General features: G+C 39.8%; 1 protein-coding gene across 1 annotated transcript in view; it reads right to left on the bottom strand.

The window, feature by feature from the left end:
- LOC126412127 (synapsin) overlaps positions 1–26,917 on the bottom strand; it is an 861,195-nt gene that overhangs the window by 24,538 nt on the left and 809,740 nt on the right. Inside the window, exon 7 of the mRNA XM_050081568.1 lies at positions 21,104–21,142. Within this exon, the coding sequence (XP_049937525.1) occupies positions 21,104–21,142 (39 nt within the window). The remainder of the gene's footprint in view (positions 1–21,103; positions 21,143–26,917) is intronic.

The raw sequence follows: 26,917 nt of genomic DNA, 5'->3' as shown, positions 1-26,917 counted from the left end.
GGCTTGCCCAAACAATCTCACATGCAGCTTCAATTTCTGTCTCAGTGGATTTGAGTTTCTTGCCTACTGTGACAAATACACCACCTCCATTTCCCATTAATATACACTTAAATATACACCTAAATTTTAACCAGAGATCTCATTGCTATCAATTTAAGGTTCCAACAAGATTCCTGTACTTAGTATTATATGAGTTTCACTGTTTTTCAGGAGGACTTTGACCTCTGGCATTTTGTTGTGAATGCTTCAACAGTTAACCACTAGGATTTTTTTAATACTCCCACCTAGGAGAACCATTTCTTTCAGTCTTTCACTGATACTTCTGGGCTTCCTACAGCTGCCTTTATCTGGATTGGATGGAGAGTTGCCTAATCTAAAAAAACCCTTGTGTGCACCCCACACACTGTCAGCTATCTAGGTAACAGCCTCTGATGTGTTGTGCACATCTGACCCATTTAGGGGGACCCTACAGTTCTCAACCGTATGTTGCAAGTCCGGGAAGTCACAGCCTAGCTTATCATAGAACCTTCGAATTCTCTGGTTCAGTACTTCCACTCAACTCAGAACTAAGAGGCCGAGGTCAGTTCTGGGGACAATGCTGCAAATTGTGAGCTTCGTTGAAACTCCATACACAAGGCTGGTATTCTCAACCTTCTCTGCCAGTTGCTGGAATGACCCAAGTATGACTTTGGAGCCCAGACGACAGGCACCATTTGTTCCAGTACGTGCCACAAGCTGCAGTTGATTGCATTCAGCTCCCTTAATGGCCTCTTCACATGTTGAATGAGGCTCCCAGGCATACACACTTGAGTGCACCTGGTGCAAAACTGGGAAGGAATGGGTTAATATAATCCACCATGAACATATTAAATGTAGGGTGAGCACAAACTGCATGTACCAGTAATCATCCTGCAGTGATGTTTTTGCGTAGAAATCAACATGAATAAGAAACTTGTTGCTAATACATCAAGAAAACTGAGGCAGGCTGTACAGCTGTAGGAATACACAAAAATAAACAAACATCTTAGCAAAGAATTTTTTTCCATGCCCAGTACTCTTGAAGTTTTAAAATTACTGAAGGCAACATCATCTCAATGTAGACAAGTGCAATGTGCTGCGAATGCATAGAAAGAAAGATCCCTATCATTTAGCTACAATATAGCAGGTCAGCAACTGGAAGCAGTTAATTCCATAAATTATCTGGGAGTACGCATTAGGAGTGACTTAAAATGGAATGATCGTGTAAAGTTGATCGTCGGTAAAGCAGATGCCAGACTGAGATTCATTGGAAGAATCCGAAGGAAATGCAATGCGAAAACAAAGGAAGTAGGTTACAGTACACCTGTTCGGCCACTGCTTGAATATTGCTCACCAGTGTGGGATCCGTACCAGATAGGGTTGATAGAAGAGATAGAGAAGATCCAACGGAGAGTAGTGCGCTTCGTTACAGGATCATTTAGTAATCGCGAAAGCGTTACGGAGATGATAGATAAACTCCAGTGGAAGACTCTGCAGGAGAGACTCTCAGTAGCTCAGTACGGGCTTTTGTTGAAGTTTCGAGAACATACCTTCACCGAGGAGTCAAGCAGTATAATGCTCCCTCCTACGTATATCTCGCGAAGAGACCATGAGGATAAAATCAGAGAGATTGGAGCCCACACAGAGGCATGCCGACAATCTTTCTTTCCGCGAACAATACAAGACTGGAATAGAAGGGAGAACTGATAGAGGTACTCAGAGTACCCTCCGCCACACACCGTCAGGTGGTTTGTGGAGTATGGATGTAGGTGTAGATGTAGATTACAAAGCTAAAAACCTATCATTCATGGTAAAAATGTCAATATAACATGCATGGAACAAAAATCCTACATAACTATCATTTGAAAATGAACACATACAATTCCAGTGCTACACCAATGATTTATAAACATATCATACTCGTACAAGTGGTGGTGGTGGTGGTGGTGGTGGTGGTGATTTGTGGGTGAGGATGCTAAACAGCAAGGTCATCAATGATCTTGCATGAATGTTATGAAGATGAGATTGGCAAAAACCTATTAAAAAATAATAATATATCAGAAAATCAAGTTGCATTCAAACACAAGAATTGAAAAGACAGCCCCCATAAGGTGAGCATCACAAAAGCCCTCAATGAAAGTCAGCCAAAACACAGCAGAATAATTAGATAAAATCAAGGACAAGAAACCAGAAAAAAAATTCAGGGCAGGTGACTGTGGCTGAGTGACTACAAGTGATGGGTGATTGAGCCATTCCATGACACATTAAAATCTCTCACCCAACATTTTGAGAAAAATTCCGAACATAACACAAGATTTTAAAACAACACCTCATTATCAGTTAACAGTATTAGGGAAAGGATAGATTGCTGTCCACCATAGAGGTGAAACCCTTTTTCAGCAAGAAAACAAACACACACACACACGCACACACACACACACACACACACACACACACTTTCACACAAGCAAGTGCACTTCATGCACATATGACTGCAACCTCTGGCAGCTCCCACCAGGATGTGACAATCATGTGAAAGCAATCTGGAGTGGAGCAAGGAAGGAAGGGGGAGGAATAACAGGGTATGGATGAGGATAAACAAGAGTGCTGTCTAGCAGGGTATATTGGAACTAGATGGTGGTCTGACAAGACTGCCAGAGGCTGTGTCAAGAGGTGAAGTGGGGGACAGGGAGCAGAAGAGGAGGAAAAAGGGGAGGAGCAGAGAAGGAAAGAAAGGACCGGTGTATTGGAAGAGGGTGGCACACAATGAAAGTGAGGAGAGGTGAAAAGAACGGAGGTGATCGGACAGAAGGGGTGTAAACTGTTGGGTGGATGGTGTGGGGACAGCAGGTTCCCGCAGCTTGAGGCTGGGATAATTTCGGGAGCAGAAGATGTGCTACAGAGATAACTCCCATTTGTGCAGTTCAGAAAAATTGATGGTGGAGGGGACGATCAAGATGGCCCAGCTTGTGAAGCAGCCATTGAAATCAAACATGTTAGTTCAAGTTGTGCCACAGGGGGGTCTACTTTGCTCTTGACCACAGCTTGGTGGTAGCCATTATCCTGGTAGACAGGTGGTTGGTAGTCATACCAATATAAAAAGCTATGGCATCATTATAGTAGAGCTGGTAAATGACATACCTGCTTTCAGAGGTGGCACAGCCTTTGGTGGGGCAAAAAAAGCCTGTGACAGGACTGGAATAGGAAGTACTGGATGGGTGGATTGGGCAGGTCTTGCATATGGATCTTCCACAGGTATATGATTCATGTGGCAAGGGGTCCAGAATTCTTCCAAAAATGTTGGATGTGAGATTTTAACGTCTCACAGGGTAACTCAGTCAATCATTATCTAAAACTAGTCATCCAGCCACAGTCACTTGTCCCCTTTTTTGTGTCTGTACTGGTATTTTATCCTTGATTTTACCTAGTTGTTCTGCTTTGTTTTGTGTGACTTTTATTGAGGGCTTTTCTGATGCTCATCTTATCGTGACCGTCTTTTCAATTCCTGCACGTGAATCCAACTTGGTTTGCCAATATATCATTATTTTTTAATAGATTTTCACCAATCTTGTCCTTATATCATTCATGCAAGGGCACTGATGACCACGTTGCTGTTTAGTGCCATCACCAACAAATCATCATTATCATCATCGTTCCATAAAAACACGGGAGAACTGCTGGATATCAGTAACGTCCTGCCATGATATTTCGGCGCAGAGTCTTCTGGCCATCTTCAGGTGAGTGCCACTGTAGTAGTACGGGCGAGTACGCGCTGAGCTCCGCTATTTAAAGCCTTCTGAGGTGACATTGTGCATGCGCTGCTCAGCGTGTGCGTTCATAACAGCTCCATGCGCTGCGCCTCGCGCCCTCCACTGTGAAAGCCTGGTGTATCGGTATCAAGTCGATTTCCATCTTTATGCAGATAACTACGTCGGCTACAAAGTTTCTCTATAACAGGATTCCAAGCAGAGTTTAACTGATAACCGCTATCTCGATTGATGAGAGTCTCGTTGTCAGACAACTTATTTCCACAGATTCATTGATAATTGAGCTCCAAAAGTTTGATGTATGGCCAAACTTTTGGAGCTCGGTTATCAATGAATGTGTGCAAATAAGACTGTCTGACAACGAGACTCTCAGCAATCGAGATAGCGATTATCAGCTAAATTCTGCTTGGAATCCTGTTATAGAGAAACTTCATAGCCGACGTAGTTATCTGCATAAAGATGGAAATAGACCTGATACCGATATGCCAGGGTTTCACAGTGGAGGGCGCCAGGCGCAGCGCATGGAGCCGTTATGAATGCGCACGCTGAGCAGCGCATGCACAATGTCACCTCAGAAGGCTTTAAATAGCGGAGCTCAGCACGTACTCGCCAGTACTACTACAGTGGCACTCACCTGAAGATGGCCAGAAGACTCTGTGCCGAAATATCGTGGCAGGACGTTACTGATATCCAGCAGTTCTCCCGTGTTTTTATGGAACAATCAGTACGCCGCCAGGAAAGCTTTAAACATCACATTATGGTGTGTTCTTAAATCATTGGTGTAACACTGGAATTTTATGTGTTCATTTTCACATTACAGCTAAATAGGAGGTTTTTTCCATACATGATGACATTTTATGTTATGATTATTTAATTTAAAATTTTTAAGACCTTTTTTTTGCTGTGATGTTTGTGTCTTTGCGTGTATTCCTACAGTTGTACAGAATAGCTCAATTTTGTTTTTGCTGTTAGCACTGATTTCTTAGTCACGTTGCTTTCTATACAAATTCATATCATGGCATTCTCATTGTTACTGGTACACCCAGTTTGCGTTTGACACCGATTTAATATGTGCATTGTAGGTTATATTAAACCATGAAATTTTTTGTTACTGTAACACTGTAAAGTCATCTGTGATGCTTGTCCATTTTTATGTATGATGATTATTTTTATCAATTATGTTGTAAACTGCCATTTTTTACCAGAGTAGTTGTGTTTTCTTCAAATGTTTTTATCTCAAATATTACATTCTAAGGCAATTTTCTGTATTTTCTTGTTTACAGATCTTCAGATGGTTGTTAAACCAAAACTACCTTGTCATTGTATTTTGATTATCTATGCACTAAAAGCTTTTTATACAAAATGTTTTAAAATTTTAAGTAACATCAAATTCATTCTGATAAAGAAAATGAAGAAAAAAAACAAACAAATAGGAGCTACAACCAACATCAGCTAATTAAAAATGACAAATACTAATGTTATTATAAAAAGGATACTTGCTGCTCACCATATAGAGGAGTTGCTGAGTCACAGGTAGGCGCAACAAAAAGACTGTCACACAATAAGCTTTCAAGCCAACAAGGCCTTTGTCAAAAATAGATAACACACACACACACACACACACACACACACACACACACACGAGGCCACAGTCTCTGGCAGCTGAACCCATACTGTGAACAGCAGCCCATGATGGGATATGCAAGTGGTTGGGCATAAGGAAGAGGCTGGGGCAGGGAGGGAGAGGGATGGCAGGGTAAGGATTGGGGATGTTAAAAGTACTGCTGGGGGAGTATGTATGGACGAGATGGAGAGAGTGTAGAGCAGCTAGGTGCAGTCAGGAGATTAGATGGAGGGCAGGGAAGAGAGGGGGGGCAGGGGGTAGCGGAAAACGAGAGAAGTAAAAAGGCTGGGTGCACTGGTGGAATTGAGGGCTATGTAGCACTGGAATGGGAACAGGGAAGGCGCTAAATTGTTAAGTACAATGACTAATGTAGGTTGAGGCCAGGAGAGTTACAGGAATGTAGGCTATGTTGCACAGAGAGTTCCCACCTGCACAATTTAGAAAAGCTAGACTTGGTGGGAATGATCCAAATGGCACAGGCTGTGAAGCAGTTTTTGGAATGAAGAACATCGTGTTGGGCAGCATGCTCAACAGCAGGATGGTCCATTTGCTTTTTTGGCCACAGTTTGTTGGTGGCCATTCATGCGTACAGACAGCTTGTTGGTTGTCATGCCCAAGTAGAATGCAGCATGGTGGTTGCAACTTAGCTTATAGATCACATGACTGGTTTCAGATGTATCCCTGCCTTTGTGGGATATGTGATGTTTGTGACCAGATGATGGGAGGATGTATGGGGTAGGTCTTGCATCTAGGTCTATTACAGGGATATGAGTCATGAGGCAAGAGATTGGGAGCAGGGGTTGCATAGCGATGGACGAGTATATTGTATAGGTTCGGTGGACAGTGGAATACCACTGTGGGAGGGTCGGGTATTTTTGGGGGAGGAGACCAAACAGTGAGGTCATTGTGTATGTTTGGTGGGTGGTGGAATACCATTGTTGGAGGGGGGGGGGGGGGGGGGGTTGGAAGGATAGTGGATAGGAGATTCCTCATTTCAGGGCATGACTATAGTCGAAACCCTGGCAGAGAATGTAATACAGTTGCTCCAGTCCTGTGTGGTATTGAGTCATAAGGGGAATGTTCCTCAGTGGCCAGACAGTGGGACTTTGGAAGATGGTGGGTGACTGGAAAGATAAGGCACAGGAGATCTGTTTTTGTATGAGATTTTTTGAGGTTTTTTTTGTTGGGGTGGGGGGCTAATTATGGTCTGTAAAGGCCTCAGTGAGACCCTCAGTGTATTTTTAGAGGGACTGCTTGTCATCGCAGATGCAACAACCATGGGTGGCTAGAATGTATGGAAGGGGCTTCTTGGTATGGAATGGGTGGCAGCTGTTGAAACGGAGGTATTGCTGGTGGTTGGTAGATTTGATATGGACAGAGTTACTGATGTAACAATCTTTGAAGTGGAGGTCAACATTGAGGAAGCTGGCTTGTTTGGTTGAGTAGGGCCAGGTGAAGGTGTTGGGGTTCTGGAGGAATGTGGATAGGGTATCATCACCTTTGATCCAAATAAGATGTTATCAATGAATCTGGGTGGTTAGTAAGGCTTCCTCTAGATGGCTCATGAGTAGGTTGGCATAGGACGGTGCCATGTGGTTGCCCAGAGCCGTACCCTGATTTGTTTGTAGATAATACCTTCAAGGGCGAAATAATTGTGGCTGAGGATATAGTTGGTCATGGTGACTAGAAAGGAGTTTGTTGGTTTGGAATCAATCTGGCATTGAGAAAGGTAGTGTTCAATAGTGGTAAGGCCTTTGGCATTAGGGATGTTAGTGTAAGGGAGGTGGCTTCAGTAGTGAGTAGCAGGGCACCATGTGATAAAGTATCAGGAAATGCGGAGGGCTGGTGGAGGAAATGGTTGGTATCTTTTATTTGGGAGGGTAGGTTGTGGGTAATAGGCTGAAGGTGTTGGTCTGTGAGAACAGAGATTCTCTCCATGGGGGCACAGTAACTGGCCACAGTGGGGCATCCTGGCTGGACGGGTTTATGGACTTTAGAAGCATGTTGAAGGTAGGAGTGTGGGGAGTGATAGGGATGAGGAGAAAGATGGACTCTGGAGAGGGGTTCTGGGATGCACTAAGGATTTGAAGAGACACTAGAGATCCTGCTGGATTTCTTGAATGGGGTCACTGTATCAGGGTTTGTAGGTGGATGAATCTGACAGCTGGCAGAGTCCTTCTGTCAGGCAATCCTTGCGGTGCAAAACAACAGTGGTGGAGCCTTTGTCAGCAGGTCAGATTATAAGATTGGGATCAGTTGTTAGTTGGTGGATTATGGTTCTTTCTGCAGATGTAATGTTAGTTTGCATGTTGAGGGTTTTGGGAAATGATAGTAGGCAAGATTTGAAGGTTACAAAATTCTGGAAAGTTAACAGGGGGTGATTTGGGGGCAGCGGGACTTGTGCACAGTTGGATAGAGGAGCGAACGGAGTCAGGCAGGGTTCAACATTGGTCTTTGGTTGAGTTTCATTGGTAGGGTTGGTGGCGAAAAAGTGTTTCCACTGTAAGGATTGGGAGAAAGGGAGAGATCTTTAAAAATTCTTCCAAGATTGGATTTGGGAGAGGGGCAAAAGATGAGGCTTTTGGAAAGGCTAATGCTGACTGTACATTGGGTCTGTTTAGGTTCTGGGTTCTGTATGGTGGTTGGAAGGAGTTGGAGAGTGGGATAAATGTAGTAGGTCTGCGAGACAGGGTTGTCAGCTGTGAGGGCACGTGGAGAAAGTTTGGAGGTTGTTGTAGAGGTACTGGACAGTAGTAGTCCAAGGTGGGAGTAGTAAGTGAGCAGGGTGGAGAATTTTTTGAGGTGGCATTGTGCATGTTGCTCTAGTTCCTGGAGGGTAAGAGTTTCAGTGTTTGTTATGGGATCCAGGAAATTGGGATTGCATAGCAGGAGAATTTTTAGAGGGAGAAAAGTTATTGCAAGGAGGTTTGGGCTTGATTGATACTGTTTTGGAGGATTATGTTGGTGAGGGCTAAGGATTGGCGGAATCTGAGCTGTTGGAGGTCATTATGGTAGGAAGGGTGACAGCTGGAGATGGGTAATTTGATGGTAAGGCCACTTGGGGGATTCTATGAACCAAGCAACAATGCAGGTATGGTATGTGGGAATGGGTTCTGGCTAGGGATAAGGAAACTTTTCTGTAGTGATGAAGATGGAAGGAGCAAGGTTCCGTGGTGGGGGAAAAAGCCAGAAAAAATTTGTAAGTAACATAGAATTACGTCTGAAAAAGCTTGAAAAGAAAGCACCCAAATATGTGACAAAAATCACAATAGGGATGAAATGAATGAAATAAGGGGGAACATTGATAGTGAAAGGCGAAAATCAACTGAAATTGGTGTTGTTATGGTCTTGTAACCCTCCTGGTCTCCCTGACTACACCTAACTGCCCTACCCTCTTACCACCTCATCCCTGCATGCTACCCCAGCAGCACTTTACCGTTGCCCATACTTACCCTGCTACCCCTCCCCTTCCCTCAGCCTCTTCCGTACCCCACCTGGTTGCCTTGCCCATCATGCGCTGCCGCTCATAGTCTGCTTCAGCTGCCAGAGACTGTGGTCATGTGCATGTGAGTTGTGTTTGTGTGTGTGTGTGTCTATTGTCTATTTTTGATGAAGGACTTGTTGGCTGAAAGCTAATTTAGTGACAGTCTTGTTGTTGTGCCTATCTGCAACTCAGCATCTCTGCTTTGTGGTGAGTAGCAGCTATTCCTTTCATAATACAAACATCAGCAATAACATAAACCATTAAATTAATAGATATTCCACAAGAAATGGTAGAAAGTCTCAAAAAATAAGCCAAGAGTCCAGCTCCATTGAATCCACAAAGAAAATATGCATGGTGGACAACAAAATGACAAATTCCATGCATTGTTAAAGTTTCTAACACGTATAACAGAAGAAAATGCCATCAAACTTAAAAATGAAAGGAGAAAGCTCACACAACACATTAGGAATGTAAGAATTTCATAAGGATATAATAAACTCTGTAGAAGATAATTTCCACAAAGCCAATTCCAGGAACTACTACAAAATCTTTGAGAAACATCTACAACAATATGAGCTCCCTGTGCTAATACTGAAAGTTGAAGATGAAAGAATTGTGCCCAGTAACAAAGCAAATGTTGAAATCATGGCAAAAGCATTTACTGGACATTTGAACTGCAAAGAACCCAAGGAATTCTTACAATTCAGCACCAGTATCCCAATGGAAACCAGACCTTCCTGCTTTCCAAGAAGTTGAAAAGTCACTTCTAGGACAAAAAATAAGGCATGTGGAGAAGATAAAGTTCTTGTCGAAATGTGAAAATGTTAAAGTGATACAGTCAAGTCCTTCTTACACATAGCTGTTACAAAAATTTAAGGAACAACTAAAACAGAAACTAGGGGATTTTCAAGGCTTCAGGCCATAAAGAAGCTGTGCAGATCATATCATTAGTTTAAAATTAATTGTAGAGTATTATAGGAAACAGAAAGACCCTCTGGAAATAACATTTACAGAGTTAAAGAAGGTGTCTCCATAGATCATCAGTATTAAAAATTCTAAGGGGTCTAGATTTCAACCAAAACTATTTAAACTTATGAAACTTACTGTGACCAACACCAAATCAAAATAAAGTTTAGAGGTGAAATTTTTTAATCATTTCCCATAAAAACAAGCTTAAGACAAGGTGCCTCCCTATCACCATTATTATTCAATTGTGCTCTGGAATGCGTGAGAGAATGGTACAAGGATAACCCCAAAAACATAGGAATTGGAAGCACAAAAAATGATATGATACTGCTTGGGATCTGCTGATGATCTTGATCTACCTGCCAAGAGTGTTTAAGAAATGACAAGTTAAATCACTACAAGAGATAGCACAGAAAACTGGCCTTAGAATATTGTTTGAAAAAGCAGAGATTATGCTAACCGATACACCACTTGCAAACAAAGTTACAATGAAAGAAGAGGAAATCAAAATAGTTGATCAATTTAAATAGTTAGGTGAAATCATTATGAACACCCTAAATGAGAAACTGACATGGCAAAATAAAATTTAAAAACTTAATAAAGCAGATTACATTCCTAAAAACGCATATAACAAAAAAAACTTATGAACAAGTAGAAAATTAAAACACTGTAAAACAGTAACACAACCAAAAATAACATATGCAGCTCAAATCATCTTTAAAACAACTGAAACAGCAAACATTAACAGAATACTGAAGACAGAAAGAATAATAATTAAGATGTGCATAAATGAAAAATATCAAGTAAACTGGCACTGGAGAATAATTTGAAATAAAACAGCATACAAGAAAATAGAACAATCAGGAAGAACTGCATCTCATTCCTTGGACATCTGATAAGAACACCAGGAAACAGAATTAGTAACAGAATGATAGAAAAATTGTGGAATAGCAAGGGCAATGTTAAATGGAGTACAGAAATTAAGGAAGATATAGGAGAATTCCAAATTACCATAGATGACCTAGAAATAATGCAAAACGTACAAACCAAACTATAAATGAAGATCAAATAAAGGACTGCTGGAAGGGTGATCGCAAGATTATGAAAATAATAATAAATTACGAGGATTGAATGAAAAGTAATGCCTCCACCCTCGTTAATTGGGTTTGGATGTGAATATTTTAATAAATCAAATGCAGAAATTATCATCAGAATGTGATATTTAATTAGCAATATTCACTTTTCCACGTAATCACCAGCCAATTGGATACATTTCTGCCAACAATGAAAAAGTTTTCTGAAGCCGTCATCAAAGAAGTCGACACTGTTTCTGAAACCACAGTCTCACAGTTCTCTCAACATCTGTGAAATGCTGATTGTCATTGCAATTTCTCTCTGAGTGATACAATGATCGTCCTGAATCAATCTGTCAATGTTTTCCTTGTGAAGCTCAGTGGTTGCTGTCACAGGACATCCAACTCTTTGTTTATTACGCAGGTTAGATATTCCCACCTCTACATCTTTCAACTTACTCGCCCAACAACCCACAGTACTCACATCAATAAAATCACCCTAAACTGCTTTCATTCTAGATTGAATCTCCTTTGGGGTGACACCTTCTGCTGTCAAGAATTCAATGACTGCACGTTGCTTAAATCGCATTGACTGACTGTCTGCGCAGGGTTTCATACTTTTTACACTGTAACAACACAACCGTTCAATGATAAGGCTTCCCACCAACTGGAGTGCAGAGAAGAGGCTACAGAACAAGGCAGTACCCGCCACAAACCAATGGTGCCAACTGTTGAAGAATTACGAAGGTGGATGTATTACTTTTCAGCGAACCCTCATATAATAATATTTGTGTACCACTGTATTATTGAACTTTTATCAAACTGAATTGTATTATCAAATAAAAACAACAACCTATATAAATCTTCATATAACTGGCTAGAGTGGTCCAATGAAGGTCATAAAATATAATAATAATAGTAATAATAATAATGCTGCAATAATACACTAAAGTTTATCAGAACTGCAAAACCCAGAACATGAAAGTAACTAACTAAGAAGGAATGACTTGAATAAACTGGAACTTGGAAGTTGTGTAGTGTAGTATATTGGTGATAAGTGGTTAAGATTGCCAAGAGACACCTGCAGGTTTGTTCGAAAAGGTGGATCCAGTTTAATTAATTTTTGGTAGATGAAATATAAACTGGACATGAATAATCTGTATACAGATGGAAGTAGAAAGTCTTAAAGTTTATGGTTGCATGACAAACATCCATGCAATAGATGAACTCTTCTCACATATGGAGAGTCATCTGTTATGTTGCTGAGTTCACTACAGCTGTAATACAATCCTACAGATTGGCCAGAGCTTCTGGTAGAGGTGGAATGTAAACTACCTCTTTTATGAAGCCACACAAGAAAATGTCTATTGGCATCAGATCAGGAGACCTGTGCAGAAGAACAGTTTTCATTCTTCCTCTTTCTTAACCTGTCACTACAAAATTCAATAAGCTTTTCTTGTCATTTTCAACAAGAACCTGCACAAATTGTAAGTGATTGTGCCTGTGCAGCAAGCACTGTCTCAAAACTCGCCATATAGTTGGCTGAAGTATTCTTTAATTCTGTGCAGTGGGATGACAAAAGTCATGGGATAGCGATATGTATGTATACAGATGGTGGTAGTGTCATGTACACAATGTATAAGAGAGCAATGCATTGGCAGAGATGTCATTTGTACTCAGATGGTCCACACAAAAAGGTTTATCAACAACATAGGAAAAAACAGATTGCTACCTACTGTAAAGAAGACACATCAAGTCGCAGATAGACACAATTAAAATACACTAACATAAAGCTTTTGCCCACTGCCTTCATCAGTAAAAAGAGATAAACATGATTCACACACACAAGCAAGCACAGCTCATGCACACATGACCACCAATTCCAGCATGACATTCTGGCCCATGATGCTGGAGTTGGCAGTCATGTGTGCATGGGGGTGTGCTTGCTTGCGGTGTGAATGAAAGCTGTGGCCGAAAGCTTTATGTAAGTGTCGTCTAATTATGCCTGTCTGTAACTTCTCATGTCTTCTTATGGTAAGTACCAATCTGTCTTTTCTTACGTTGTTGGTATTCCTACCTGGAGTTTCAATTGTTTGATATGAAAAGGTTTCCAACATGATTGTGCCCACACAATGGGAATTAACAGGCTCTGAATGCTGATTGGGACACATGGGACATTCCATTTGAGAAATTGTTGGGGATTTCAATATTCCAAAATTCACAGTATCAAGGTTGTGCCAAGAATACCAAATTTCAGGCATTACCTCTCACCGTGGACAGGCAGTGGCTGACAGCCTTCACTTAACGACCAAGCAGCGACATTTGCATAGAGCTGTCAGTGCTAATAGACAAGCAACACTGCAGAAATAACCACATAAATTAATGTTGGACATATGATGAACCTCTTCATTAGGACAGTGCAGTGCAATTTGGCATTAATGGGCTTTGGCAGCAGCTGAACAACGCGAGTGCCTCTACTAACAGCATGACATTGCCTGTAGTGTCTCTCCTGGGCTTGTGATGATATTGGTTGACCCTAGGCAGCTGGAAAACTGCGACCTGTTCGAATGAGTCCCAATTTCAATGGGTAAGAGCTGATAGTAGGGTTCGAATGAGGCACAGACCCCACGAAGCCATAGACACAGGTTGTCACACAGCACTATGCAAGCTGGTGGTGGCTCCACATTGGTGTGGGCCATGTTTACATAGAATGGACTAGATCCTCTGGTCCAACTGAAGTGATCACTTACTGGAAATTGTTATGTTTGGCTACTTGGAGACCATTTGCAGCCATTCATGGACTTCACGTTCCCAAACAATGATTGAATTCTTGTGGATGACAGTGCACCATGTCACCAGGCCACAGTTGTTCACCACTGGTTTGACAAACATTCTGGACAGTTCAGGTGAATGGTATGGCACCTAAATCACCTGACATGAATCCCAGCAGACGTTTGTGGGACATAATTGGTCAATTCATGCACAGAGTCTTGCACTGGCAATTTCACAGTTATGGATGGCTTTAGAGGCAACATGGCTCAATATTTCTGTAGGGGACTTCCAACAACTTGTTGAGTCCACAACACATCAAGTTTCTGTACTATGTCAGGCAAAAGGAGGTCTGATATGACTTTTGTCACCTCAGTATATTAGCTCTGTTATTGACCTACCCAAACTACGTACAAAAGTTTTCTCATTTCATTTCTCATTCTCACTGGACCTACAGTCATCTCATACTTCTTCCCTTACAGAGATATCCAGTTTATTGAAAACGTTTAAGCCAATGACATGCTTTTCATATTCAGTGCTTCGGTACTGAATTGGACATGAAATACCATCTGCACTGGAATTGCTGACCCACTTATTCCAAACTCTAACCTTCTGCTTCATCGTAGCCATCTTATAACAGATACAAATTGGCTGTCTGTTGACTAGTGCACTCTAGTGGTCATTTAAGCAACTATCAGGACTCTAGCAGTGGTAATACAAACTTAAGATCCTCATCTTTCCAACAGCGTGTAGATTATTTTTGTGCAAGAAATTATTCAAGAAATAAAAATTAGTGGAATTGGGCCTACCTATTTGAATACCCATCCAGATAGCCATGCATTTTAAAGCACAGCTTCCAGGAAGGGAGGTACACCATTCCTATATTGAATGTGCCCAGCCGATTACTGACAAGGGTTGGTGTGCCTGTCAGCCTGGATGTGGTTTTTAGATGGTATCCCACATCCCACTATGTGAATACTGGGCTGGTATTGAAAGCAGGCCTCAGTTACATGATTCACAAACATTTAGAAAATTTTCGCTCACTTTCATGTGAGTGACACTACACACAGACAATCGGGGTGCACATATTCCATTTGTTCATTGGTGCTGCAACAGGAAGGGCATCTGACCACTCCTTAAATTAACCCTGTACTAGTGTGAGACAAGGGTACAGGAAGAAGAAGGAAGGTCTGTCTATTTGAATAACCCTGTACAAATAGAACCAGCAGCATTCCCTTGTTTATGAAAGGAAAAATAAATGTTCCTCTAGGTTCGTTTACTAAAGAAATGTCAAATTAAGTGGAAACATGAGACCAAGTGCCATTATGCTTGTTCAAAGAAAAATTGCAATATGACCATGTTGGCTAGTTTCAATACGATAAAAGAATATGTCTCTGGAAAATGGGTTTCTTTTCCTTTGCACAGGGCATGCTGCTGTAACTGTAATGTGTGTGTTGAAGCAGCAGACAGAGAAGGCATATGCAGTGATGAGTAGCCACTGGATTAACGGTTGCGACCACACATGGGATGGATGCTGTCTTGTTCACTAGGCTGAAATGAACAATTCAGGTTTGTTTATAGGAACACTGCAGTATTATGTGACTGTTTGTATCAACTATATCAAAATGACTACTGCTGGCTGAGCTGGTGGAATACATGACATTGTGACAGCTTCTGTTGTTCAGAAATCACAAATACTTTAGACTGCAATCAGGAGGTTGGTACTGTCACTGGCATGCTTCAGTATATTCTTTAGTGAGTGCCAAATTCATGTGTGGTGTCCACAATCTGCCAACCTGCTTTAGTGAAATACAAGGTAGAAAATTCCAAATTGATACTTCTGGTACCTTTAGAGATAACATTCAGTTGTGATTCCAGGCAGTCTTAATGTAGAGCAAAACAATGGGTTTGTTTTAGAGGCCAAAGTATTGCTGCTCCTTGTGGCAGCATCATATACAACATTGTACCAGAACAATCTCTTGTCACATCTCATGAGAAATGTGCAAACCTTCTCAGATGGACGAGTGGTATCACAGCTTCGCTGGCTTTCATGTTTTGTGGCAGCGTCATATACAACATTGTACCAGAACAATCTCTTGTCACATCTCATGAGAAATGTGCAAGCCTTCTCGGATGGACGAGTGGTATCACAGCTTTGCTGGCTTTCATGTTCACCCAACATCTATCTTAATCACTGACCCTGTCAGGTCTTAAATGTATTTCCTAAGTGTGATTTTTGAGACGTTTGTATTCCTTTTTGCCTGCTTCATTTACTGCATTTTTATATTTTCTCCTTTCATCAATTAAATTCAATATTTCTTCTGTTACCCAAGGATTTCTATTAGCCCTCGTCTTTTTATCTACTTGATCCTCTGCTGCCTTCACTACTTCATCCCTCAGATGGCAGTTATAAGAGTCGAGGGGCATGAAAGGGAAGCAGTGGTTGGGAAAGGAGTGAGACAGGGTTGTAGCCTCTCCCATGTTATTCAATCTGTATATTGAGCAAGCAGTAAAGGAAACAAAAGAAAAATTCAGAGTAGGTATTAAAATCCATGGAGAAGAAATAAAAACTTTGAGGTTCGCCGATGACATTGTAATTCTGTCAGAGACAGCAAAGGACTTGGAAGAGCAGTTGAACGGAATGGACAGTGTCTTGAAAGGAGGATATAAGATGAACATCAACAAAAGCAAAACGAGGATAATGGAATGTAGTCAAATTAAATCGGGTGATGCTGAGGGGATTAGATTAGGAAATGAGACACTTAAAGTAGTAAAGGAGTTTTGCTATTTAGGGAGTAAAATAACTGATGATGGTCGAAGTAGAGAGGATATATGTAGTGTAGCCATGTATGGAAATGAAACATGGACGATAACCAGTTTGGACAAGAAGAGAATAGAAGCTTTCGAAATGTGGTGCTACAGAAGATTGCTGAAGATAAGGTGGGTAGATCACGTAACTAATGAGGAGATATTGAATAGGATTGGGGCACAACTTGACTAGAAGAAGGGATCGGTTGGTAGGACATGTTTTGAGGCATCAAGGGATCACAAATTTAGCATTGGAGGGCAGCGTGGAGGGTAAAAATCGTAGAGGGAGACCAAGAGATCAATACACTAAGCAGATTCAGAAGGATGTAGGTTGCAGTAGGTACTGGGAGATGAAGAAGCTTGCACAGGATAGAGTAGCATGGAGAGCTGCATCAAACCAGTCTCAGGACTGAAGACCACAACAACAACAAGTGTGATTTTATGAGCTGTTTCATCCATTCCTTTCACGTGTTTCTTACCTAAGCTAAATTAACAATCCATTGTGGGCAGTTCTTTTAGATAATGGAAAAGAAGGAAATTATTTGGAGACAAACTGAAACCTGCTTTATGAACCACATTGTCAAATATTCCAGTGTACATTTCTTGAAGACTGTTGCTCCAGAGTTGTATGGGTAGACACATTAAAACTGTTAAGAGTACCTTTAAGCTCTGCCCCTTTGTATTTTCACAAATAATTTATCTGAAATTGATACTATGATCACAAATAGTGTTCTCCTGATTTTAATATCTATTTGAAATACATTAAAAGTTGCTATGTTGATGTTGTCCACCCCAATAGCTGAGTGGTCAGTGTGGCGGTTTGTCATGCCAAGGGGCCCGGGTTCGATTCCTGGCTGGGTCGGAGATTTTCTCCACTCAGGGACTGGGTGTTGTGTTGTCCTCATTATCATTTCATCATCATCAGTTGAAGGTAATGGGAAAACACCACTGGAATCACTTCCCTAGACACTCATGCAGTGGACCTCTCTGACGAGGCTTCCCCCATGACAAGACCTGCTGTAAGGCAGAACACAAAGTTTTAAATGTTGATGTTCAAGAAAATTATTAATGACCCTCCCCCATGTCCAACTACTTAATATAGATCATTTTCAAAGCACGAGTCACTACTGCTGACTTGTATCCAAGCAATTATCTAAGGAATGGAAGCATCACTGCACTAAGTAAAATAATGTTCATGCTGGTCCCATCAGTTTGTGAGGTTATAATGCCTCTGTTTTGGGACATGCAGGGTGTCATACTCATGAAATTCCAAACTCATGATGAGATTGTTAATGCCACATTCAACTATATTAATCTATGTGAGAAGCCATACACCTCAAATGAAATGGACTCCTGACAGTTGGTATGATAATTCAGAATGACATAGCATACCCACACAGCAAGACAAATGAAGGGGGTATTACAAATATCTCATTGTGAATGCTTCAAATATTCACTACCTAGCCTCATCTTATTTCCCAATGAGTTTTGTCTGTTTGTGCCCCTTAAAAACCCTACAAATGGATACCATTTTGAAGACAGTATATTCCTAGTGGTCACTTGTTTGATGCAACGCTTGTTGTTTGATGAAACTTCTGGCACAAGAATTTTGCTGCAGGCTGTCAATGCCTTGTCCCACAATATGTGGAGTGTTTAAATTTGCAGTAGCAGTATGTTGAAATGTAAAATAAATTTCAGACCATAACTCATGGTGTTGACTTCGCAATATATTTAGTGACTCACTCTTGTAAGTATGTAAATATAGCTCTGCAACATTCTCAGTGCAAAAAATACAGACAAGCATATAATTTGGTCAACACTGGGTGCAGAGAATGTGCTGACTTAGGTGACTGATAAGAGTAGATTATGATGGTTGGATGTTGGAAAAAATGAAATCAGAGATATGAAAATGTTTATGATATGTTCTTTTACTGCTACCATAAACGCAAAATGGCCCACAAAATGTTTAATAAACAAAACAGCATCCCTTATACACAAAAAGGGCTTTTGGGCCTTGACCTTCTCGATGTAACTCTTGGTAACAGGACACAGATTACAAAGCTAGGAAAAGTGCATGGCATTACAAATGAAATTACACAGCGGATGATTTGCATTTGCGCCCTTATTGACTGAATGGTATAATTAGTTATGACTGTTGTGGGCTTGACAACCTCATAAATTCAGCAAACAACAGAGAAAATGAGTTGCCTGCTCGAATGAGTTATTTATTTTGGTTATGGTCATTTAACAGAGCATCTTCCAGGAGACTGCTTGATTGTCAAATGGTGCACAGGATGTTGAGAGATGACAATGTCCATCATGGACTCCGTGGAAACTAGGAGTGTTATAAAAGAAACAATGACTGCGATTGACCATTTCAAATACAATAGTGCGTGGAACATCCCAGCTTATCTCCTGGCCCCAATCACAATCATATATAATCCCTGTTAAGTATATCTGATTGCCATCAAGCAGCAGCTCAGAGTTCAAAAATCTCTTCTTATAAGCTATTGGAACTACATTCTCATGTGTTAGTATCTTGTGCCACCTAGCTCCAGTCATGTTCCAAGAACTTGTAGAATTGATGCTATGACATACTGTATCTGTTGTGCATTCCAAAAAGTGGACCAACATACTATTAGTTGGACAGTCATAACATTCTGGGTGATCAACATCCTTAATTGGAGATTTGTGTTGCAAGCTCAGACATAAGTTTTTGCAAATACTACAGAGGAGAAAACAGTACATGGAAATAGGTATAATGAATAGCATCCACCAGTTTTGTCTTTGATCATTACTATTTTCACACATTAGATTACTTGTCACAATCATTCATATCATCACTCCTTTAACAGTATGAATCAGTTTCTACTGATGAGTTCTAAGAGAGTTTAAAAGTGTAGCTATACTGTTCAGTTTCACAATTGAGACTTTCTGCACCCCACTGAAACTTCTGGAGAAAAAGGTTATTTGTGTTCAATTATTTTGTCTTATGCTTACAAAGTTTATTTTAATTGGCTGTAGGCACCAAAAAATTGTTCTTACCTGTTCAGCTCTGAAATGAAGTAACTGTCACGTTCCTCTCAATGACATTCCTCATACAAAACTGGAAAAGACCCAGAATTGGGCAAAAATAATGTGCTACAAGTTCTTTGTAGAAAGTGGCCATATGCTGTCATGATTGTGATTGAATGAAAGACGCTATCTGTGGACTGGCGTTTTCCAGTGCACCATCACAGATTTTCTGAATGCATCAAGGATTTGTGGACAAATTATATCTGGACAATGTGTAATACAAGCAAAGACATAAAAGACATAATATTATAAGCATAAGGTGTGACTATCTTATCTACCACAGCCCTGATCTGACTCCCAATAACTTAGTTTGGTTAAAAAATCTATAGTTTTCATTTTCCCTCCCCGGAGCTGATATAGTCATTTATGATACAGTGTTGTTTGATCTCCCAGAATCATTTATCAAATAGTTTGCGAGAATGTAGCTGCCTGCAAAACATGAAAATGACTATCCAAGAAGATGTGGTAGATAATAGATTATGCATGACAACAACAAAATGTGCTTCATTCAAAATATAAAGCATGCATCTGAAGGCATTACATCAACTGTAACTATTAAAGGAAACTGTTTAGCAGTGCTGGTCACGTGTGTTAGTGAATGAGTGGAACTTTATAAAAATGTAAGAGTGTAGGTGTCTGTGGCCAGTGTCAGCTACCATAAATATTTGCTGAATATGGTACTGTGTCATGCTGTAAAACAATTGCCACAAAATAAAACATGTTTTGGCCATGGCTGTATCCAGTGAGTTGCTTAACAGCATGATGTGGCACCATACCCAGAAAATTTTGTGTTTTATAAAAGATGTTGGCCAAAAGACTCAAGATGTCAATTTCAAAAGAAATGTTATACCCAGGGATCAAAATAATTACAGTAATATAACCTTTTTTTAATTTTTGGCTATGGAAAACAAGAATCACCAACACTATGTTCATTTCACTGATGATTTTATAAAGTTTCTTAAATGATCTGTTATATCTCTTACACACATTTGCTCTGTTTGTATGTCTTTTGGACTTTTTATCAAGATTATAAACTGAAACTTTCTTGTAGAGTACACTTCACAATAGTAATAAATTGTTGATCTGATGTATGTCAGTATAATATGATCCTTTAGCCAATTAAAAAAATTAATAGAGTCACATTTCTTCATCAGTAATTTGCTTTTGTGAGTGCTAAAATTTGATCTGTTAACTCAACATAGTTTATAGAAATATATCATTTTACATTTTATTCACTACTCATCTCTTTCAAGTATAAATCTTTGTCACCTTTGAATCAATATTGTACAGGTGAGTGCTTATACAGAAATTTTGGAATTAATTTGGTAAATATTTTGATATGGTACTGAAGTACTATGATAAGAGTTCATTTTAACTTGTATGGTTTGGAAATAAGAATGAAGTAAGAGAAATATTTGAGCACAATAGCTGCTTCAGCTGGTGACACACTGTTGTTGGATTTTAAGAGCACTAAAGGGTTCACACACAAATTTTTTTATAACAGTGATGTGATTTTTACCTGTGGTGTGTTACGAGTTGGTAAAGTGGTACAAAGTTGCTAGAAAAGAGAAATAAATCAAATAAACAAATTAATCAAATAAATCTCTGTGCAAGAACATAAGCAAAATGTGTAGATTTATTAGGAAAGCTCAAAATTTAAGATTAATTTAACAGTTGAAATTGTGCAAAATAATATCTCTGTGTTCAGAACTGTTAGTAGTAAGCTATAGATAATTGCTTGAATGCACACTGAAACAAAAGTTTTTATGGAGCTTAGAGACACATGAAAAAAGTGAATGGTGAATCTTAATTTATTTGAAAGATTTGTTAATGCTTCACCAGGCATAATCTTACAACTGACAAGATGCATCCAACAGCAAACTGTTCTGGCATCATCAGATGTGGCATGCTGAATGCAGTATGTGCAAATAATCTTATATGTGTTTCCATTCTAACCATATTGGCCAAGCTGCATTGTCATGAAAACTTGGGGTGCTCACAGATCACATTAGCTGAAATGTGTATCTCACTGCTCACATTAACAACAATCACTACTGGTATAAAAATACTCTTTCTCATAACACTGGGTTTATGCAGACCTATGACAGGTTTGTGGCAACACCTTTAGGGAACAGTTAGTGGATATTCACATTGTACATAGCTTAAATTGTAACAGTGTGCTCCATTTGTCTTATACCTTAAAAACTCTCTTAGGCCTAAGCTTAGTGTCAACCAAACTGGCGTACAGTGGGAGGTGATAGCTAAGGGGTTTGGGTCTGTGAGCTCATTTACTTCAATTATACAAATACTGCACCCTTTCGTATTAACTGCAGCTTGACTCATTTGGTATGGATGAAAACATACTCATGACGTTACATATGTGACTGATTATTACATCAACTGCAAATCATGTATGGTGACTATGTCATTTTCTAATGAAACGTTGTTATTGTTTAATGACTCAGAGTGATGAAACACACAAAACCATCTCACATGTGCAGTATTCCCATAGACATTGAGTGAATATACTGGATGTGTATCTCAAGTTTCCAGGAATAAAGGTTCTTTCTTTGAATGTTATGTGGAGAAGGCACACAAGGAAAGTGAAGAAAAGTGTCAACTAGTTATAACTCAATGTTGAGGAGACTGATTCAAGGTGCAAGATGACAACATTAACCAAAATGTCAGGTACAGTATATAACAATTCAATACACATTATCATGAAAATCACATCTTGGTTCATTAATGAAGCTTCTGTATATGATGTATTGTAGGTTATATTTAAAATTAGAGCAAATAAAACTATGACTATATCATAGAATTTAAGACATGATGAATTTCAAAGTCATATCACAGGTGAAATACAGTACAATATTAGGAAAATGGGAAGAAAGAGAGAAAAGGAAGATACAGGAGAGGATGGGAAGAAGGAGAAGGTTAAAAGATTTACAGAGAAAAATTGAGACAACATGTTTTTTTAGTAACTGTCAAATTGGAAAAAAATGCACAAAAGTACCTAGACCAAACTACCATCACCACCATCACTATCACCACCACCACCACCACAGTTGCTACTGTGATTATTACTACTATTCTACAACTACATTTATATGTGTAAGATTAAACATTCAGCCAAGTGCAATGGGAGGAGAAAATATTACTTGTATTCTCTGCCAAGGACCATATATCAGAAGTATGGCAGTTACTTCTGGTATCATCTTTGCAGCCTTTCCTGTCTCCAACCTACTTTTTCACAGTCTCAGGACAGATATATATGACAAGGAAGAGATACTACTAAGTTTATCTGATAACTATATCACAGACATATAATTTACTTCATTAATGCAGGGTAATGTGGAGTTGCAGAGCTTGTGTCATAGCACCTTAAATCTGTTACTCTCATCCCCCCCTCCCTCCCTCCCAACCTGTTCCCATACCATCCCTCCTCTCAATAAATAATAGAAAGGTGCACAGTAGCAGCCTAAGTATAGTGGAGCTGAGGACTGCATAACATTGCAATTGATGAACAACTGTCAAGGCATCTTACTTGAGCAGGGCAGGTTATTTAAATGTGGTAGTTTTATTAATTTTACTGCCTCTCATCTAAGCCACTAAGAATAGACTATACCGTCACCATCATAAGAGTGTATCAAAATCATCCACACATTCACCCAGTGGTTGAAAGAGCATGAGTTATTTCATGCCAAATGGTAATTTAGGATGATTCCTTGCCATAATTGTCACAAATAATTCAAGTCCCATTTTGATTTATAGTTGGATGTGCCCTGTTGACATCTGCATTACATGTAAAGAACTAAACATGAAAATACAATGCAGGACTCAGTATCAGCAAGCCTAACATGTCATTTCAAAAGAACTTCTAATTCATAAACACATAATTTGAAAGTCTGGTAAAACCTCATTTTCCAGGTACCACAAAATAAAGTAGTGCAAAAGGCCCCAAAAGTATGCAGTTTCCTGTTGTATTTGTAATGGCTATCTTCCAGCTGGAATCATGGAAATGAGTTTTGTTTCATGATACTCTTAGGCAAAATAACATTAATTCAACTTAAGATGGGCTAAGCAGTTTATATACTTAAAGATTCTTTCTCCTGCTAGAAGGCACTAGTTGTTATCTCTGGCATGTCAATGTCATTACATATTATTGGTAACCAATTGATACTTGAATTAAAACTGGTTGTAGTGGTAATGTGTAACCACTCTCTACAGCAATAAAGATTTATGGTGTTGACAACAAAACTCATTATTGGACACAAGTGAATATTAATCTGAAAGGACTCTGAGCTGTAATAAAAAACTACTTTATGTGCCATGTGTTACATAGTCAGAGTGTGAAATTAGGTGATTGTTCAGCTGTAACATCATCATATGATAAAATAGAAGTTGCTAAAAGTCACTAGGATTATCCTGTTTGACCCACGGTGTAATAATGGATAGTCATAAAGCAAATCTTATGTGTAAACCATCATCATGTAATGTTGACAGCTGACTTTTTGTTTAAAATTAAGGTATATTTACAGTGGAAATATCAACTCTAAAACATAACAAAGTATGAAATTGAAAACCATTATCATAAAATTGAGTGAACATCATTCTGGAAGGGCATCAAGTTGAAAAATTACTTGATTATAAGAACATCAAAGGCAGAATAACAGACACAAGAATATTGCATACACAATGCCAATTTTGTATGAAGCTACTAAATCAGCAAAATAAACAAGACTGTGATAAGGCGATTTCTACATCTCAAATATTACAATGGCTATCAGTAATACAAAAGGTTAAGACATTGCCATTGGCCATCAAGACAGAACCTGCACACTGATTAAATATTATCTTCATAACTATCCTGTGTTGTGTGCCTGTGATACGAATTACACATAACCGCAGCATCATCTCATAACTGACAGGTAGCACATTCCATTATGGCGTAATAAGTATGATGGGGCACTGTAAATGTCAAAGGTTGTTAAGAATGTTCTGTTGAATGCAAAATGTATGTAAATAAATGTCCCAAGGTAAAGGGCAGTTTCCATTGACACACTTTGTACACATCCTGGGGCCTTTTCTGCTTGATTCTGAGTGTGGGTACATCTGAAACTTACTTTTTTTTTGCATGTGTCAGCACCTTGCTGTTTGAAACACCACCAAGCCCTAGGGTGATGCAGCAGGGCACCACCCTTTTGCACAATAACAGAGGAGGGTTGCAGGTACCTTTGAGCCAAATTTTAAACTTCTGTATCACAACACGGGAAAATGACAGAGTTTCAAAAAAGTGAGCCTTTAATTGTTTTGCACAGTGTTGTTTTTCCATCATATATCAGTATGCTTTAATATTAATATTCACTCATGGTTAAATATAAAAATTTGTTGTCAATGCCACCTTGTAGAGAAGTGTTACACACTATAACTGGTTTTAATTTGGCTGTAAATTGGTTACAAGTAAAATGTAATGTTATTAACATTTCAGTACAGATAATATTATGGGCTTAATATCTAGTTTGGGCTATGAGTAATTGTAATTCCCTGTAGATTATGAGTTAAGCATAACAGCTAACTGGGTCTTATGTCTGGTAAACTTGGTAACTAGTAACACATATTTTGAGAGAATTGCTATTATATTGAACACTGATCAGCCAGAACATTATGACCTAATAGCTGGTATGTCCACCTTTGGCATGGATAACAGCAGTGATGCATCATGGAATGGCAACAGAGAGGCCTCGGTAGGTCGCTGGAGGCTGATGGCTCCACATCTGTACACACAAGTCACCTAATTCCCATACATTCTGGGGAGAGAGCAATAAGCTCTGACGTCACATTCAGTCACATCCCAGATGTGTTTGATCAGCTTCAGATCTGGTGAGTTGGGGTCCAGCACGTCAAATGTAACTCACCACTGTGTCACTTGAATGACTCCATCACACTCCTGGCCTTGTGACATGGCACATTATCTTGTTGAAAAATGTCACTGCCATCAGGAAACCTGATCACCATGATGATGTGTACATGGTCTGAAACCAGCGTACGATACTCCATGGCCATCATGGTACCTCGTACGAGCTGCACTGTGTCCATGAATGCCCACGTGAATGTTCCCAAAGCATAATGGAGCCACCACTGCCATCCCAAAACACAGGTATCAAGGAACTGTTCGCCTGGAAGATGACAGATTCACATCCTCCCATCAGCATGATGAAGAACATATCATGACTCATCAGACCATGCAACACTCTGCCACTGAGCCAACATCCAGTGCCAATGGTAATGGGCCCATTTAAGTCACAGTTGCTGGTGTCGTGGTGTTAACACTGGCATGTGTATGGGTCGTGTGCTGCAGAGGCCCATCATTAGAAGTGTTCAGTGCATTGTGCGTTTAGACAAACTTGTACTCTGCCCTGCATTAAAGTCTGCTGTTAGGCAGCATGCTCTCTGATACTACATGCACCATGTGTGTTTCTGACAAGCAGTCATTTCTCGCCAGGTGACACTAATGTTGCCTGGATTGGTTTATATTGATAGTAGGTCTGTGGTCATAATGTTCTGGCTGATCGATGTATATGCATTGATGTAAAAGCAAGAATACAATAGACATTTTTTTGCGTTGGACAAGCTTTGTATATTTTCTGTCTGAAGTGTGGCCTGTAGCATCAAATCTTTTCCAGACATCACTCTTCCTGCTATGGGGCATATTAGCAATTGTATACAATAAATCATTTAATTTTTGTCTTTCACTCTTCATTTTAAAGAGAAAACACAACTTCATTAGAGGCCTTCTGACCCTGAGAGTCAGTTGTTTTTGTTATGTCATTGCTACAATACAAGAGCAAGATCACGTACTCAACTTCTGTGCTACATCGTGGCTTTACACACCTGTACACTGAAGTAAGAAGAAGCGATTTGACAAATAGAATGTGACTGAATTGCCAACATCCTCAGTCTCACCATACTTGTGCAACTATAGTTGGAAGAAAGGAAGTCAGTGTAGTGTGTAACAGCAGCACCTTACTTTGTAATGTGTGCGACACGTTGGTCACATACTTTCTCTGTTTCTAATCTCTTCTTCATTGGAAATGATGAGTCACATGGGCAGAGTGTACATCATGAAGGAAGTGTATGAACTAGACCAACACCGTCAACCTATTATCCGGAACCTACCTCCTATATAAAAGGTACCAACCATTTCCTCCACCAACTCTTCACAGTTCCTGTCCCTTTACCACATGGTGCCCTGCTCATCACTATCGATGCCACCTCCCTGTACATAACAATGCCTAATGCCCATGGCCTTACAGCTATTGAACACTACCTT

This window comes from Schistocerca serialis, chromosome 7 (genome assembly GCF_023864345.2).
Source record: "Schistocerca serialis cubense isolate TAMUIC-IGC-003099 chromosome 7, iqSchSeri2.2, whole genome shotgun sequence".
Lineage (NCBI taxonomy): Eukaryota > Metazoa > Arthropoda > Insecta > Orthoptera > Acrididae > Schistocerca > Schistocerca serialis.
Note: the sequence above shows the minus strand (reverse complement) of the source record. Positions and strands in the feature narration are given on the sequence as shown.